The sequence below is a fragment of the Paramormyrops kingsleyae genome, chromosome 17, assembly GCF_048594095.1.
Source record: "Paramormyrops kingsleyae isolate MSU_618 chromosome 17, PKINGS_0.4, whole genome shotgun sequence".
NCBI lineage: Eukaryota > Metazoa > Chordata > Actinopteri > Osteoglossiformes > Mormyridae > Paramormyrops > Paramormyrops kingsleyae.
The window spans coordinates 9,451,935-9,470,127 of NC_132813.1; the positions used below are offsets into that span (position 1 = coordinate 9,451,935).

The 18,193-nt window shown below is 42.7% G+C and overlaps 1 protein-coding gene across 5 annotated transcripts in view; it reads left to right on the forward strand.

Annotated features, from left to right (window-relative positions):
- The first annotated feature begins 2,665 nt into the window (after positions 1-2,665).
- dscaml1 (Down syndrome cell adhesion molecule like 1) overlaps positions 2,666-18,193 on the forward strand; it is a 106,147-nt gene continuing 90,619 nt past the window's right edge. For 3 of the 5 annotated variants that reach the window (XM_072701096.1, XM_072701100.1, XM_072701101.1), the window contains exons 1-2: positions 2,674-2,852; positions 13,707-14,027. In XM_072701096.1, coding sequence (XP_072557197.1) covers positions 2,810-2,852; positions 13,707-14,027 — 364 coding nt within the window. In that variant the 5' untranslated portion in view covers positions 2,674-2,809. Of the gene's footprint in view, positions 2,853-7,492; positions 7,568-13,706; positions 14,028-18,193 lie in introns of those variants that run through there. The other 2 variants (XM_072701099.1, XM_072701097.1) reach the window with 2 other exon arrangements.

Here is an 18,193-nt window from a genome sequence, read left to right on the forward strand (position 1 = left end):
ATAGCAGCAGGAGAGGAACCGAGATTCGAGATGTTTTCTTGGCCATGTGCAACAAGTGCTTCGGCATGTGCAATCATTTGGCCACACCCAATACAAAAAACAACAGCATGTAAATAATCATTAACAGACAATGGATGTTAGTGCAATAATGGAAACAAGGAACACTTAACACTAAAATTCACATGGCAGTTCCTCTGTTAAACTGAACCAGTTTAACTTTTTAGACCCAGAACAGTGAGTATTTTCTATTTTTATAGCTGTGATATATATCCACCTATTCTATTTCCTGAGCCAGTGTGCCACAGACTGTTGTGCCAGGGCTGTTCGCTATAATGTCATTCATGTTGGGAAGGGTGTATATCTAAAACGAGATGTGGTTTGCAGGGACGTCATTTGGCCTACTGTATGGGGGCTTCATGCCCCCTAAAATGTTTTTAGCCCCCCGCAAATAAATGCATGTTTATTGGCTTAAGTCATTACTAGCTTTTTATATTATATATAAGTTTACCATCAGCGCCCCCTTCATTCATGTCTAACTAACAGTGGTTAGTTAATATTGAAAGTTGCAGTTTCATTAACCTGTTTTGTTGTGACCTTACCACCAGTTTTAATGTATCATTGCCTTGGCACTTTAAGGTTAAAATAATAAAGTGTGTGTAAGTTCAAGAAAGTTTCCACTTCGTGGTCTACATTAGCCATTTGACAGTTATACCCAGGCAGTGTAAAGTTACCACCCATAACTATGCTGTATATGTTTTTGGGGTTTTTTTTCTTGCATGGGATGAGAATTGGTAAATATGCAGGTTGGGGAAGGAGAGCGAGCCGCGTATATCTGTATGCGGAGTTCTTTTGATCTGGATATTTGGCTGCATCTGTTTCGCAGTGTGTGCGGAGGAGTTGACCACTGCCTTTCCTGCTTCCCTTTGCCGAACTGCGGAGTGATAAATATCACAGAAAGTAGTCTGAGGAAAATATTTTTGAAACTGAGATGCCCTGCTGTGCCAGTGCGCTGAATTTAACTTCCTTCGGAAAAAAATAGAATTAGTTCTACACCTCTCATGTCTGAAATGAAAGGGATCCTTAACCCAGACCTAAGAGTGCCCGGATACACAGAGAACGCCTCTAAATCAGTGCAATTTATTTGAATCTGGTTTGTATTGACTCAAAGTAATGTTGCGACATAGTGTATCAATAATTATATTTTGTTTAAAAAACATACAAACATCGTTAATCTGTTATTTTAGTGACTTTGTAGTTCCTTAAAGATTCCTTCTGCATACACTAAGGGCATCAGAGAATCCGTCATTCGTGCTATAGTGCACTCCCAAAGGGGGTTTAGCGGTGAACCCCCAAGACGTGTGAAAAACTTTTTGGAAGAGTCCCATTCTTCGCTAATTACCCTTCCTCCCAAGGGCGTAGGGTTGTTTTCGCCGATGTGTATTAACCAAATCATCCCGAACCCCCGCCCCCATAAACACACACAGTACCCCCACCGTATTGGTAGGTACACGTCCCTACTGTCCACACCGAAACCTACGCCCTTGATTCCTCTGCTTTTTTTCTGTATAATTTCCAATACAAAAATACTTAGTAATTTCCATATATGACAACGGTGCCAATATTGAAATTCTATGATAGCAATGATGGCGTAACAGAGAACGTCACTGCAAAATGTCTGGGAAATCAATAAGAATCAGAAATTAATTAACTACTAATCGATATCGTCGTATCATATTTCAGTTACAAAAGTTATCCCAAATTCATTTTAATTGAACGGGATAGTAAAAGAAATCCTCGGCTGTACATTTGTGGCGTAAGTTATTGGTATTCATCTTAGCATATTTCTTTTTTATGTATTGCATTTATGTATTATGTATTGCTTAATACAATATTTATGAAAGTGAACATTAGCCTCGCAAATTTACATATAAGACGGTATCACTGAAGAGAATTCGTTTTTCTAACCTTTTGGGACTGGGGGGGGCAATGTGAACTAAAACTGTAAACATTCGTGCACTTTTTACTATTTTCGATGCGGTTATTGATAGCTGCTTGCGCAACTTAAGTGTGTTAAGCGCGGAAGTGGCGCAAACACGCTGATCTCCATTCATATGCTCCGTTTTATTACCCGCGCAGCAAAGTGACTCCGTGACATTTGCTTGCCCCGCGAACCGTGGTGTGTATGTTTTGGTGAGTGGTATCGAGTTTTGTTGTACGGGGTATCTAAGGACGCGGTGAGCTGCTGTGAAATAACAGAAGTAGGGGTGGAGAGGAGAGATTATGCATTAAGGTGACTCGGTTCACTGCGAGCAACACCGATCACCAGATATATATGCGCAGTCGATGCCCATAAAACAGTTGCATATGAAAATAACGGTATCGCCCAGGTAATAAGCTTTCATTCATCTCAGCCGGACACCTGTGCCACCGACGAAGATGTCACCTGTACGCAGCCATGCGCGGTTACCTTCGCCGTTACTTGTTGCACCCCCCCCCCCCCCGCGTTGTCCCAAACGCTCGCTCATCTCCCCCCTCCCTTGCTGCGCAATACGCAGTCCATCTATAACGCTGGATAATTATAATACCGGGGGAGGGGTCTCGTCGAATGACGGTCCCGTGCAGGGGAGGGGAAGGAGGCGGGTTTGCCAGTCCTCGCTTTTCGGCGCTGGTGAGTCGGAGACTAAGGCTGGAGACATCGCGGGGTATCATCGCCACCACTCCAGCACGGAGCCTCGCCTGGCCGAACACTGCGCTGCACACTCGTCGGGATTGCAAAACATTCCTGAGAAATATACCTGCTATTTATGGCATGTGGCTGGTAACTTTATTCCTGCTGTATTCTTTTCAAGAAGGTATGTGATATAGTTAAAAATAATAGTTTATTGACTATTAATGCAGTTTTGCGACTACTCTTTGAAATAGCAGCGCTGCGTTTAACGCGGTTAGTTAATAATGTGCCATCTAATATATATAATAGAATACAATAACATATCATGGTCTCATTTGGGGAAAAAAAATGATACAACATTAAGAATTAATTGGTACTTGCTTTTGCTTTCAGGTGTTTATACTATGAGAAGGGAGAAATTTGGGTATGGTTTGTTCTCCGTGAATTGTTTATTGGTTCTACACTACTAATTGAGTAGTGAACCTGTAATTTGTCTGATTGTAGGCATTTTTTTCATTTATTGTTTAAAAAATAAACAAATACTTTTTGTGGTTTATTTTATTTTGTTTTCTATCCGAGCTCCATGTGTCCTAAGCTTCGGTCTGTGACATTAGATGGTGCTTGATAACACGGTGTTTGTTTTCGCGTTACGCTGTGAGTTATCAATATGTAAAAACGACGAGTGTGAAAGGGGGGAGACATCCGCAGATATATGGAGAGATGCGTAGATGTTATGTTGAAATTAGTTTTGATGGATTCTGTAAGTTCTTCACTTGAAAGTATACTGTTGATTCCTTCGCTGGCCTGTCCCTGAATCTGACACTTGAAGGAATCGATTGTTTAAATGAAATGTGAAACTGTTACGCGTGGCGTGTCAAGTAGCCTAAACGATTGTTGATGTTTATATGTAGTTACTGTGCGATTTTTGGCGAAACTGTACCATAATTCTGGGATATGTTCGAAATAATGTAGGGGCTATAAATTGTAAATTGTTTGTCAAGATTAATTAGGTCATCCTGTGTAGTTTGCTTTTACAAAATAGCAAGTTGCGTAAATGTGTAAAAATTGACGCACTTATAAAATTATCATGCACGAATCAAATTTCCAACTGAATTTTGCTGATGCGGATTTAAATTTTAAAGGGGGAGGGAGGACCTTGGTGGGGGGAGGAAAAATGAATTTGCTTTGACTATGCACTGTATAATTTCGTTTGATTGATGGTGATATTGGTAATATCTTGTCAGTTTTCTCAGTATACTAATAAGCCATTCAGAAGCAACCCAAATGAAAGAAAAAATGTGTCATTTATATATAATTTAGGCTTTAATTGTGCATATGACAACAACGGCTCCAAATATAGAACAGTGTTACCAAACCAATCACTGATTCCCTTACCTATTTAGCAGCAGGTACGGTAATAATCTCTACATATCTGCATTAATATGCAGATAATTATCACAATCACATATTTTCTGTAGTTTGTACATTGTTTAAAATGCGTTTCATGGTATGCGATTCTGTTGCTTGGAGTTTATGTCTTTTGCTTTATGTAATTGCATCGCAGTGCTTATGTTTTTCTCCATTTTATAAGTATGCAAGATACATAACGGTTTGTGGAGGTGGAACGACGGTTGTGACGGGGCTAGAGAGGAATTTAAGTTATAATTGCGGAGGAATTGAGCGCTGGCTGGGGAGGAAAGTCAACATTTTAACATGTCATATTTTACCCAATTTTATATTATACTGTAATTATTGTATATTATTATAATCGGTTAAATAAGCATTATTTTAGCAGGTAACACCCCTATATATAATCAGTATAATCTGTTTTAATTATATGACATTCATATGTAAAAGAACTGCTTCTTTTTCCAAACGGGCCGCACCTCCATTACATTTCGCGCTATTAAGGAACGCGATATGCAAGGAGCCATTTCGCAACGAAATTAGTTTCATCGTTACTGCGTTCATGGTATAATTTTACGATCCCAGGGACACGTATGTTCTTTCAGTCGCTGTCAAATTATTAGTCAAATGAGATAAGCCCAGGTGCAAGAGCACACCCCTGCAAGTTTAGGCGTATTGCCCCGTGCAAGCCCACCTGAACCCAGGCTTGGGGGAGGGGGGTACACGCACCCTCCTCCTCCCCCCCCCCCCCCCGCCCGCCCCCTTTTTTTTCGTCTCAGGGGTCGGCTTGTCTTTTTCAGGAAATGAAATGGAACGCACAAGGGAGGAGCTGCAGTATTATAGAGGTAGATTTGCAAGATATTTGAATACTGTTATAAGGACATTCGCTCCCAGATGGTAACAGCAAAAATTCTACTCTCACTACTAATTTTACGACGAAGACTGATAACAGTAATCATATATATATATATATATATATATATATATATATATATATATATATATATATATAATTTTATATATAAAATTCCGGAATACTTGAATAATTACAACAATATGTTCAGGCTTTGTGCAAATTTACGAAAAAAGCAAAATAAATTATGGCAAGGACAACATGTGAAGTCCTTAACATATCTGTGATTTTGTTAAAGCAGTCTCAAATTTCTATTATTTAACCTGAAAGGCCGCAAACTGCCAAAAGATTATTATAAATTTAAACAGTTAAACAGTTTAAACACGATTATTTGTGTGTGTGTGTGTGTGTGTGTGTATGTTGGCATTTCAGAATTCAGTTTGTGCAAATAAGGATTTCATAAGTATTTTGTGCATTTGCTCTTCACACACATCTGCACTGGTGTCTATGTTCAGCCTGCAGTACCTAAATTTTTCATATCTGCATCTTTGCATTTGCATGCGATTCACTGGATTTCATGCGATTAATCATTTTATAAATACGTCAGTAGGTAATGTCTATGTGCGTATTTTGAGTATTTGAAGAGCAATGTTTGTTTTAAGGATCAGCAGCCATCAGGTTAGTCCAAATTGTGTGACGGCTGCGATATTATCCGAGCTGAGCCGATTTTCTGAACATTTGCCTAAATGAAAATGTGATTGAAAGCTTTCAAAAAGGGGGATTGCCGCAACGCACACACACACACTCCATCCTTGTCGACAACAGATACTCAACATAATTATAATAATTCTATTATTAATAATATATTATATATTTAACTATCACATAATTATATATTATTGTTTTGATAAGATTTAGAAATGGTATATTTAGTTATTTGACCTGATTTAATATTTCATGCAATTTCTGCTTGAATTTCTTTGACCCTTGTACCATATGGTGTAATTTTCTTTCATCATCAATATTTAACATGCTATTTTTTCTGACGTGTGAAATTATGTATGCAATTAATGTAAATAGTGAATCAAATTTCATAGTGTATTTTGTGTAGTTGTCACTCTTCCTTCATTCCCTCCTCACCATTTGCAGAAATATATCGAATTGATTTATCTTCATTTTTGTCTCCAAATCCACCGCTCTTTCCAATTAATGCTGAGATCTGCCGCATCTCCCACTAAAAAAAAAAAGTAAATCAGGTCAATGGCCAGAAGGGTTCATTTATTTTTGAACCACCATTTATTCCTCGTTTCCATTTTGGAAACTCTTCTGTATATCCACGTTTTACCTTAATATCAGTCGGGCCTGTCTGCACCTATTTTAGGGAGTCGAGCACCGACTGCACGCCGTCAGCTTGCTGTTTGGGTTATGAAATTACAGTTATTAGGCAATAAGGCTGCAGGAAGCGTAGTAGTTAAGGGACTGGATGTAGGACCAACATTTGCATTAACAAAAACGCAGTTGTAAAATCAAGCGTTAATTGTTCCTTCTGTCATGTGTCTTGCTTTGGATAAAAATTGCCAGATTAAGAATTTGGTGTCATAATGTGTTCATTGACAAATACTGCAAGACTAGTCATGATACTAGACATAATTATTTTATGTATTTTTTACGACTTGTGAATCAAAAATAGTCTTGGTTCTATATAAAGCATTGATAATCGGACCACGATAGGCTCTTATGACGATGTAAGTAAGGCGCTGGCTTTCGATCTTCGATAGTCGTCTTTTTAATACTGATTTTTGTTTTTATTGTAATGATAAAGCTTTGGTGTAATGGAATGCCATTGCCGTTTTGCAACATTTTTGCAGTGCATTCTCTCGTCTCTGAAGGTATTTTATTTGGGTATTTTAACACTTTTTTTTGTTGCAAGAAACAAGATAATAAAAAGTTGTTAATGTCAGTCAACAGCATTACCGCTATTCCGCTGTGGTACAGAATCAAAATCGATGGACTTCTAGCAATTCATTTTAAATGATATATTTAGTTAAATTGTGTGTTTTTTTTTTTTTTGTAAAATTGACTAATGATAGAGCCAAGTGTAGTGCTGTGTGTGTGTGTGTGTGTGTGTGTGTGTGTGTGTGTGTGTGTTGGGGGGGGGGGGGGGGGGAAGGAGCAGGGGTGACAGCAAGCACGACTTCCTAAATCTGAGCCTTTTTGCCACTGAGGATTCTGAACCACCTTTTTTTTCGCCGACGCGCCCAAAACCATTTTAACGGCTTTTGTCTGTACAGTTCCTCTTTTTGGGTGACCAGCTTAATGAATATGCTGACGAAATGGCAAAAATTATAATATTTATCATCCGCGTGCCATGACCGCTTCGACCTCTTCCGCCGTAAATGACGCCCTATCAGCTCGCTATTAATTCGTGGTGAAATGCGAGGCGCTGTGCTGAGGCTGCGCCTCGTCTTTGTGACGGTGTGTTGGTCCCCCCTTGCGCCGGGCGGGAGAAGCCGGCGTGGCCGCGCTGTGTGTGTTCTGTGCGGCGGATTTGGAGGGAGCCGCTCCCCTTGCCACCTGCGCACCGCCTCGCCTCGGCGTGGCTTAAGACCGTCCCGCCGGAGCTCACACGGGGGCGGCGAGTGAGCAGCCATTGATTTGTGAATTATTCTTTCGGCGACTAGTTACAGGGCGGAGTTAATCTGTTTCAAATGCCTAGATACTATTTCACAGTCGTTAACCTTTTTTTTGTTGGCGTTTTCGGTGGTTCTCAATCGATAAGGCCTACGAGGCTGAATTAATTTAATAGCAGTTTTATTTTTTGTAAAGGAAGCCATCTGTACCGCGGACAACTACTGTGATGTCTACCCCAAACATACATGAAGTCGTTTGCCAATAGATGCTAAATAGTTTTAGTCCTTGCTGTTTAACCTTGCCTTCTTTAGGTTAAAAATAATTGGATAGAACGAAAGGATTTGAATTTGTTGAAATTATATCTAGCCCGTGGTTGTAAAATAATTTCTTGGGAATTAGAGACATTTAAATGTATAAGGATGTTTGAGATGAAGGCATTATGGAGAAGAAGTTAAAGGTTAATATGGAGAGTTCTTTCATTCCTGGGACATCAGGCAGGAGGTGCTGCAAGTAACAATATGGATGGCGGTTGGTGAAAATGATCGAATTTACTTCAGTCTTTTTTTGCACTCAGGCAGCTGTTTTCAAAGGGGGGGGGGGGCAGCTGTGGTGCTGTTAGTGGGAAGAGGAGCTCCAGGATGGTAAATGTCTGAAACGCAAACTGTAGTGAGACTCCACCAATCTGGCGCTGGCTTTAGCCGAGAAGCAGCCTTTGAAGTGAGGGAAAGCGAGTCCCCAGCAAGTGCTGAAGGAGTCAGCTTTTTCCACTGACACTGCAGAAAAAAGGGGGTGGGGGTCTGGAAATGGGGGGAGGGGGGGTAAACTGCCGCCCCAATGAGGGGCTGGTAGCCCCCACCATACACCCCCATACTCCCACAGCTGCGTCTTTACCACCCTGAAGCATCTTAGATACACACTTACATTTACATCACTCTCACTGACTCTCACACACACACACACACGCACACACACACACACACACACACACAGACAGAGGTTTGTAATTATGTCTTTGTGGGGACTCTCCATTCATTTCTATGGGGAAAACTCTCATTCCAATATAACAACCGTAACCCCTACCCAGCCCTAACCTTAATCATAAGTAACCAAAAAAAAAAAGCGAGACTTTTGGCATATATTTTTTTGATTGCAGCCGCATTTAAAAAAAATAAAATTTCCAAAAAATGGTCCCCATAATATCAAAAATAACAGGTTTTTATTACATTGTGGGGACATCTGGTTCCCACAATGTAATATATACCAGACCCCCCCCCCCCACCCACACACACACAAACTCTAAATACTCACAGACGTGCATTCACACTTCCCCGTTGAATGAAAGCACACGCTGATGCACACATGCATGCATTACAGAGATACACTTAGCGACCTGAAATGGGTGCAACGAGAAGCTGTATGCAGATTTTGTCTGATATTCTTGATTTGGCCTTGGTTGGAACAGAATCACTGGTTTCCAGTTGACTGGGTGTATGTTTGTGTAAATCACTCCAAATAATATATGGAGTCAGAACAGCAGCAACTAGCTGCTTTGTGTCAATGTAAGCTCAGTATGTCAGATGTGTCAGTCTGATCCTCGTGTAAATAGTATTTATCTGATGGTTAACGGCTCTTTTGAAATATTATTATGTGCATCTCATGGGAGACAGCTCTATAGCCTCGCCACAATTCCTTGAGTGCCATTGAGAGGCTCCGCCCCAAACCCACCAACTGCAATGTCATGTATGCTGATTAAACCAAAATGATCGTATACATACAAAAGAGCAAGTCAGTATCATTGCTGTGATAACATTGTGAAAACGTTCCAGGCGAGCAGAATGGTGGATGATCTGGGCACTTATCGCGTAAATGAGACGTCTCTTGGATGCAGTGTAATGTGTGGGTGTGGCCAGGGGGTGGGGCTTGGGACCATGTGACAGTGAGGGTCCTATCAGTGTGGACGGGAGTGCTGGTGCGAGAGTATGAGCGTGCATCCGCCCGTGCCAGTGTGGCGTGCCAGTGCCAGGTCTGCGCTTCTGAGGGAAGATGAAGACGAGTGCATTATGCGTGCAGTGTGCAGGCTCTGCACAGGCAGGGTCTCTGCTGCTTCCCCATACATATTCATATGCTGTTTTCATGCAGGCGGAAAATAAATAAAGAAATAAAGAAATTAGTAATGATATCTTCAAATGTGTGCACATCACAACTGTTATGAAAAAAGAGGAGGGAATGGTATTCGTAAATTAAATTTGGAAGGAACTGGATGACGGAGGCGATGGCAGTGGCTTACCCAGAACTCACCACTGTACTCTCTGCCTCCATTTAAACAGGGCAGGGCTGGTCCTCCTTCCAAGATGGCAGCTTCTCTCCTTCCTCCAGTTTTTGCATATGCTAGAGGAAATGTGAGGGAGCCGCGGGAGCCTGAATGGGGCTGTGCTTCTCTGCGGAGGATCTTTTTGTGGAACAAAGAAAGGAAAAAAATCTCTTGCTTAAACATGTGCCACGTTGGCTTGCTATTATCCCCCCCATTTCCCACCTCGTTTTCATGGGCCATGAACATTCGCAACCCCTCCCTACACACACACACACACACACACACACACACACACACCCCACCCTACACCATCAGTGTGCAGATTATGCAAAGCGCCGACAGAATATACCGAAACTCTCTGGACGATATAGTCTCTGTGCTCACAGACAAGTTTCCTTATGGCTACCATTTTAGTCTGCTTATGCCATAATATAAAATGGAGAGCAGCGGAAGACGAGTAGAGTATTTTAATCATCTTAAGTCCTTAATCAGAGGGACACAAATAGCATATATAAAATTAATCGCAAATAATTTTGGACTGGTGGCCATTCAATAGATACAGCCATCAGGAGCACCAGAATGAGGTGCTGTAGCACTGGCCCGTATTATTGGTACAATCTGTAAAAAACATGGGGGGGTCAATGCTTGAAGATATTTGGATGGTTGGACCATACCTTCCTGACAGAATCAGTGGGCTGACCCAGTATAGTTTTCAGAGACATCAAGTTCATTTGGTCACATAGTAACTTGTGTTGACACACATGCAGTTGTTTAGAGAATTTAAAGATAATGCCCTAAATGGGGTGTGTAGAGAGGGAACAGGTGTCGTCTGTTTGCCAATGGTATCACTGAACATTTCAGATACCGGTCTGACACTTTTTCTGATTTTTTTTTTTAAGTGTCGCAGGCAGCAGCACTTCCTGACAGTACAGCAAAACCTCATAAGCCGTATATCATAAATAAAAGTGAAAAAGCCCTTCCTATTTCCTTTGTATTCATCCACTGCCATCCCTCTTCCTCCTTTTCTGCAGCATCCTCCCTCTAACACTGATGCTCCATCCAAACCTTGAAAACAAGCACCCAAACCTGACTGTACCCCCCCCCCCACCCCCCCCGCAGCTCCCCACTGTGAGATTATAAATATTGCAATCTTTATTATGGGGGTTTATGCTCTGGGCACTAATCTGCGACAGGCAGAGGGGTGGATGGTGAACTGGGTGACCTGAATTCACCAGAATTCTGCTGGTTAATTTTTTTGCTTGTTTACCCTCAGTCTAAGTCACATTTTCAGTGATGTTTATTTTTGTAACACATTTATACGTAATTTTAAATCAGGCATCGGGCCACTTCTTCAGTTCTCTGCCCATATGAAACATGTTCACACATATTATAGCAGGCCTAGTCGATCTGGGTGCAGCGGGGACACTTTCCTTTCTGCGATGACAATCATGGTTGTTGGCTTTAAGTCCCGAGTTTGGCATCTGCGCTTTTGATTGTTTTTCACAGACCAGCTAAAGCGGCCAGTCATTACAGACAAGAATAGTCCTAAAATTCGCACTAGGAGTCTATAAATCTATTTTATGTCAAGGAAAGCTGCTCGTACTTTAAAGTATTAGGGTCACCTGAATCCATGACTTGTAATATCAAATTGAAACAAGTAAGTTTCTTAAAAGCAGGTAGCACAATTATAAAGGAAACTGATTTAAGGTTGTTACAGGTTGTTGGTCTGTTTGTGCTTTTGAGGAATACTATTCACCCAAATTCCTGCAATAAAATATCCAAATGTACGAATCAATGAAAATGCACTTTGGATAAAATAACAATTGTACTAATTTATTAATACTCCTCTCCCCTTACAATGCAATGAGTTACTAGAAATGTTATTTTGTGTTTATTATGTAATCTTTATCATGTGTTCTTTCAAATACAGCTTGTAATGTAGAATGCATTACATAAGACAGACAGAACCATTCCCATGGGAATTTAGATATACATCAGCAGCATTATTTTGCCACTATAGTAATTTGCTCGGGTCCCAGCTGGCGAGTCCGTACCGTGTCCTGTTCCCACATTAACACCATCTTATTTCCATCTCTAGGCTCCTCCCAGTCACACCACTGACCCTTTCCCAGTTCCTTGGTGTTTGCCTCTTTCAAAAGCACTTACAACCTTAGATTCATTGTCCTCCTAAAGCCGTTGGCAAACCTGGCTCTGGAGCCTCTGCCCAGATTGTCCAGCCTTTCCTACCTGTCCATAGTAAATCGTCAATCATTGCCTGGCAGCCCCCTGACTTCCCAGTGACCCAGGCTGTCTCTCTTGCCCCAGACCAGTGCACCTAGTTTCTGGCTTCTTAACCCACCTTGGTCCCCTAATTTGCCCGCCCTGGGGACGGAGGGAGACATTCTCCTCTGCGGTGCAATTATCAAGGCCGTGAGGTTGTGTGTGTTAAATGTGAAAGGAGATTATATGGGTTTAACACTCTGCGTCTGGCATACAGATTCCAATTACATAACATATCCCCCCGTTCTATGGCAATATATAAAAAGGAGATGGAGAATTTCTACTCCATCTCATTGAGTAAAGTCTTTACCTCTAATCCCATCCTTTATATTTTCTGCCATCTCTTTAGGTTTTTATTTATTTTGGCTTTTTAAAAATAAGACATTAATTTTAATAACCCATTGTGGTTTTTACCTAGGCATTGTTACAAGTAGGTCTTTACCTCACCCTAGCAACAACAAAAACAACAACAATGATAACAAAGTATTCAACTGTTCAACATACAAAGAAAATTACTCGCAAAAACAAAATAGTGCCGAACATTTGGATTTGAATTAATGTCAGGTTACTATGTTACAAAACCAATTATTTCCACCAGGGATCAGAGGGGCAGGGATAACCTGGCAGATTTGGGGGGGCAGCACTTAATAGGGGCCCTCGGTTCATATTTTACTGAAAAGGCGAAAATAGGTGGCTTTCTGTAGGTTGTAGGAATAGTTGATAACATATGGGAATTCGAATGGAATAACAAGTGTAATATGTTATTAAGAGGATTTTTATATTAAGTAAGTTGGTATTAAATAGGTTGATGTTCACTTGTTAATGGAGTCCATCTATTTTCATATTAAGCATTCTCAGCTGGGGTGGCTTGTACCAAGGAGACATTTTATGTTGTCTGAACTCCACTTGTACCACATGTTGGGGTTAAACCGCTGGGGAAGGACCTCTGGCCTTTAGATAATGAGTCCAAAAGGCTTGTGTTGAAACAAACCTGAAGGTGACTGCAGTCCTCAGTTGATGTCTTTCTGACTTGACACTGATGCGCCTGTCAATATTGAAGAACCTCACTCAGGATGTCAGCTAAATGTGCTTCTCCTGGTCCTCTGACAGCGACAACCGCAGGACTGTATCAGTCAGCATTATTATTCAGCTGTAATTGCACAACATTCATAGTATAGAAACCATTTAACTAGAGTTCTAGTAACTTAATACATGCTTATCTGATAGAATTCTTAAACAGAAATTATAACAGCATTTTTATACTTGTGATGGATATTTGTGTGTATTCATGGAGTTCTGGGTGTTTATATAGATTATTGTTTTGTATCCATTTGATAATAGAATCTGCCATGTGAAGGTATTTTAGCCTTTAATTGTTCTTGAGTGTGGCATTGTTTTATATGGTTATGTGAGTATGTGCACTGCATGCTTCAGAGCAGAGCTCCCACTGGAAGATGCAGTGTGTACGTCTGAACATGCAGTGTATGTTAGAGGTGAGCTCTATTTGTTGTGGAGCTGGACCCCCCCCTCTGACTGGGCCTTTTTCCCTCTCGCAGTGCACAGTGAGGATGTGGGCTCGACACGGCTGTACTTTGTGAACGCCTCCCTGCAGAGGGTGACGTTCTCCAGCTCAGTGGGGGTGTCCCTGCCCTGTCCAGCTGGAGGCGCCCCCCATGCCGTCTTGCGCTGGTACCTGGCCACCGGCGACGACATCTACGACGTCCCGCACATCCGCCATGTCCACGCCAACGGGACACTGCAGCTCTACCCCTTCTCCCCCTCCGCCTTCAACAGCTTCATTCACGACAATGACTACTTCTGCACCGCAGAGAACCAAGCCGGCAAGATTCGCAGCCCCAGCATCCGCGTTAAGGCCGGTGAGTGGGGGTGGGGGGGTGTAACAGGGGATGGGGTGATTCTACAATTTTTAAGGTGGCGGGCATAAGACAGGCCATGAGTCACACAGAGGGGACAACCTTATTATTAACCAATGATATGATTTGAATAGGTGAGCGACAGCAGAGGGGCCACTTAGGGGGCCAATTGGCTTTTAGCTGGGGCCCTGTGGCCCCACCCCCTGTGCACGCCACTGCACAAGGGAACAGATAAAAGTGGGGTGGAGAGAGAGGTAAAACAGTAGGGAGAGAAGTAGGGGCAGGAGAAGAAGGACAAAATGGGGGGGGGGGGGTGCAAAGCAGTACTTGGACGGGGGGGGGGGTACAGATGGAGGCAGGAATCAGTGAATGAGAAAATACAGAGAGACGGTAGAGGAGAGGTAACGGAGATAGGAGTAAAGACAATATGTGGGAGAAGGTGAGGAAGAAATGAGAAGGACACAGAAGGGTGAAGTATGGGGAAAGTGATGGAAAAGAGGGAGGAAATGAGGGAGGGTGGGGTATCGGAAAGAGGGAGGAAATGAGGGAGGGTGGGGTATCGGAAAGAGGGAGGAAATGAGGGAGGGTGGGGTATCGGAAAGAGGGAGGAAATGAGGGAGGGTGGGGTATCGGAAAGAGGGAGGAAATGAGGGAGGGTGGGGTATCGGAAAGAGGGAGGAAATGAGGGAGGGTGGGGTATCGGAAAGAGGGAGGAAATGAGGGAGGGTGGGGTATCGGAAAGAGGGAGGAAATGAGGGAGGGTGGGGTATCGGAAAGAGGGAGGAAATGAGGGAGGGTGGGGTATCGGAAAGAGGGAGGAAATGAGGGAGGGTGGGGTATCGGAAAGAGGGAGGAAATGAGGGAGGGTGGGGTATCGGAAAGAGGCAGAAGCAGGGGAAAAAGATTTTGGAATTTTGAGAGGAAGCAAACAGGTTTAAGATCCTTTGCGTTGTATTGTAGGAAATAGGCAGAGACAGAAAGCTGGATGAGGAAAGGAGCAGGAGGAGTGCAGGAGCAGGAGGAGTGCAGGAGCAGGAGGAGTGCAGGAGCAGGAGGAGTGCAGGAGATGTTGATTGGCAATTAAAAGCAGCAGTATGTTACAGGCCGGGAACAGACATGCAACAAATCCTAAAACGTGTAATTCTATTAATGTGCATATATTGCTACACCATACCAATCCCTGCTAATATCCCCCGTATCCCTTATTTTGATTCACCCTTCCTGTGTTTCGCGATTAGCTAAGATCCAAGATAAGCTGCGATTTTTACAAGCGGTAATAAGTACAACGGGCCATATTGACAATCTTAATACTAATAAAAATGTAGAGCCGGGCTGCTGCTCGCTGTCCGGCTGACCTTGTGCTGTGAGACAGACAGACGCACAGTGAAGCAGACGCCCGGCGGGGTCACCCTGGGCATGGCGCCAAGGTCAATGCCAGCGCCATGGGGGGCACTGGGGGCCCCAGGCTCCCACGCTCATGGATAGAATAGGGACAGGGAATTTGCTGGTTTCAGCCCATGGCCAGCCGGTGCCAGCGCCTCCTGTCCACCCCCCCCGCCATCTGTGCCCTAGACTGTATGCCACTCCCCACCTTCATGAGTACAATCCTAGTCTAGCGCTGCCATCTTCTCGCTGTGCCCCCTTCTTCTGCGTGGGGGTTGGTAGGCCGCTTTTAGAGGGGCGAGGCAGATTCAGACGTATTCCCAAAAGGGGTGGGACTTCGGGGGGGTAGAGGGCGGGGTATATACAGGGCCGGCGGCCATAGCCACCTACGGAGTCAGCTGCAAGCATTACAGATCAGCAGTAGAGAGTAGCATGTCACCAGAGACACCGCTAGGGATTCTGAGCCCCTTGAAAGCATATCATATCGGGCCCCCCCACCAGAGGCAGTTCCAAGGTAAGGCCCCATCTACAGCTTGGGTCAGAACCCTGTCGATCAGCTGGAGTTCTACACTGAAAAGGATAGAATTATAAAATCATCAATAAAGAATGAAAAGTTGTGACGCGTGGCTGTTTTTCATAAAACTATTTACCGATAAACCTGGCATGGAGCCGCAATGATGATCAATATCCAAATTTATGTTATATTGAGGCCACACTGTAGTCAATGTACTCGTAAGAAATGGCCTGGATCCAGACCTGCACCTCAGCAATAGTGATATGATGGACCGTGACACGCCCCTTCTTCACTTTTCCCCTCACTTGCCTTCCCTTATGCCAGCACTGGTGCAGAAAGCTATGCGAGAGAGAGATACACTTGAAAGAAATTTTTCCTTGTGTAACTATCTTTCATTGGCTGAAAGGTCCCTTTTTTGACTAATTATTGTTTATCTTTCAGTCGCATGTTAGCTCTTTACAGCCAATCAATCAGACTTTAGACTTAGATTTTGAGTAGGAGGGTAAACCTTCTTACTCCATCTTCTATTTTTTTACCCATTCTCTACTCATTTCCCCACTCTTTCTGTCTGCCTCTCCCATTAGGAGACGGAGGATCACTCCATCCCCCGCATCTCTGCCACCTCAGTGTGGCTAACACCTGTTTCCTTATTCTTCCCAACAATGAAGAGTAACATTGACAGTAATACTCAGAGTATACCTGAGTGTGGGATTGTGGAGATAAATTTGACCCCCAGACTAACTGGACTGTTTCCATGGGGTTTTCTGTGCCCCCACTGGCTGCAGGGAGATGGTGAACAATGTGTAACAAGATGTACTTTTTGGTTTATGTTAATGAAGCACATTAACTAGTTGCGTGAAATTGTGGCCCAAACCTCTTTGCCATGCTTACTGAAGCAAAGGTGACCTCCAAATGCTCTTGGCTATTATGAGGAGTTTTTAAAATTCTCATCCCATGTTCAACTGTAAGACGTGCAGAGATCCCAGGATCTGCTTGTCGGTGTCCATCACTCTCTTGACTTGAGTGTTTTGCAATTTGTATCTGTCAGCCAGACGCCCAGGATATGAGCCTGAATTAGCCCTCTGTGCAGCGAAGTGTCCATCTATCTGTCGATCCTACCTACTCCATGGTAATTTCTTTGTTTGCTTGTTATGTGCCGGTTAGTCCAGTCTCACTCGCTGAGGAAGTGGTGTGTGTGTATGTGTGTGTGTGTGTGTGTGTGTGGGGGGGGATAGTGTCAGAATGTAAGCAGTGTCAGTGTCAGTGTGTGTGTTCTGCGAGCAAAAGAACAAGCCGTATATGACACTCATGTCCATAGTCTTCTTCGAAACCTGTAATCATACTCTTATTAAAGTGCATCTAATGAACTTTTTTTATGTCGATGTCACCCACATTCGTCTTCGGTTCCCATTCCCTACTCAGTGTCTCTGCCTTAAATTTCTCTGAATTACGGTTACAGATTTACGACAACACGTCGACATTCTGCCAGCATATGGTTTGGCAGCAGAGGTTTGGCATTCTGTCTGAATCTAGGGGGACCCTTGCAGGCGCAGGTGCATTTATATTGCCTATGAATATTTATTAATTTATGTATTTATTTACAGTAATTCTCCGTTGCCAAGGGTGAGAGTGCACACATACCTAGTATAGTGAAAAGAACCGCAGTTATTTATTTGTAAATATTACCAATGGGAAAATGAATCATTTTGAAAGTACAAATTTCCTAAACAAACTTCCTCTTTCTGTATAAGTTGTCATTATCTCAGCGCAAGGGTATTATCATACTGTAGCACACATTGTGTGGTTATTTTCTTTGGTTGTTTTTCTCTTCTGAAATACGTGACGTGATGACACTTGAGCTAAGGGTAGAATTACACACATTGCTGGAATCAAGTCAACTGGACGATGCAGATGTGAGGTTACAGGTATCAAGCGCCTCCTGTTTCAGAGTCATAGAAGGCCAAAAGGCCACTACCTGTTACCAACTTACCACCATGGGCTTTATGTATGTGTAGCAATGTTCCGTTTATTGATTTACTCACTTTATCAATAAGTAAATGTACAATTAGATTTTGTCGCAATAAATTATTTAAATGAAAACGATACATTATTTAAATGACAATGATACGGGGGTGTCGTCACAGTAAGTGGAGAACGTCAAGACATGTTCCAGCTTGTCTCTTAGCAACAACAAAATATAGCAAGCATCAATAACAAAATAATGACTATGTGCGCATCTACTAGGGGGTATAATTTATTAATAGAGGAAACT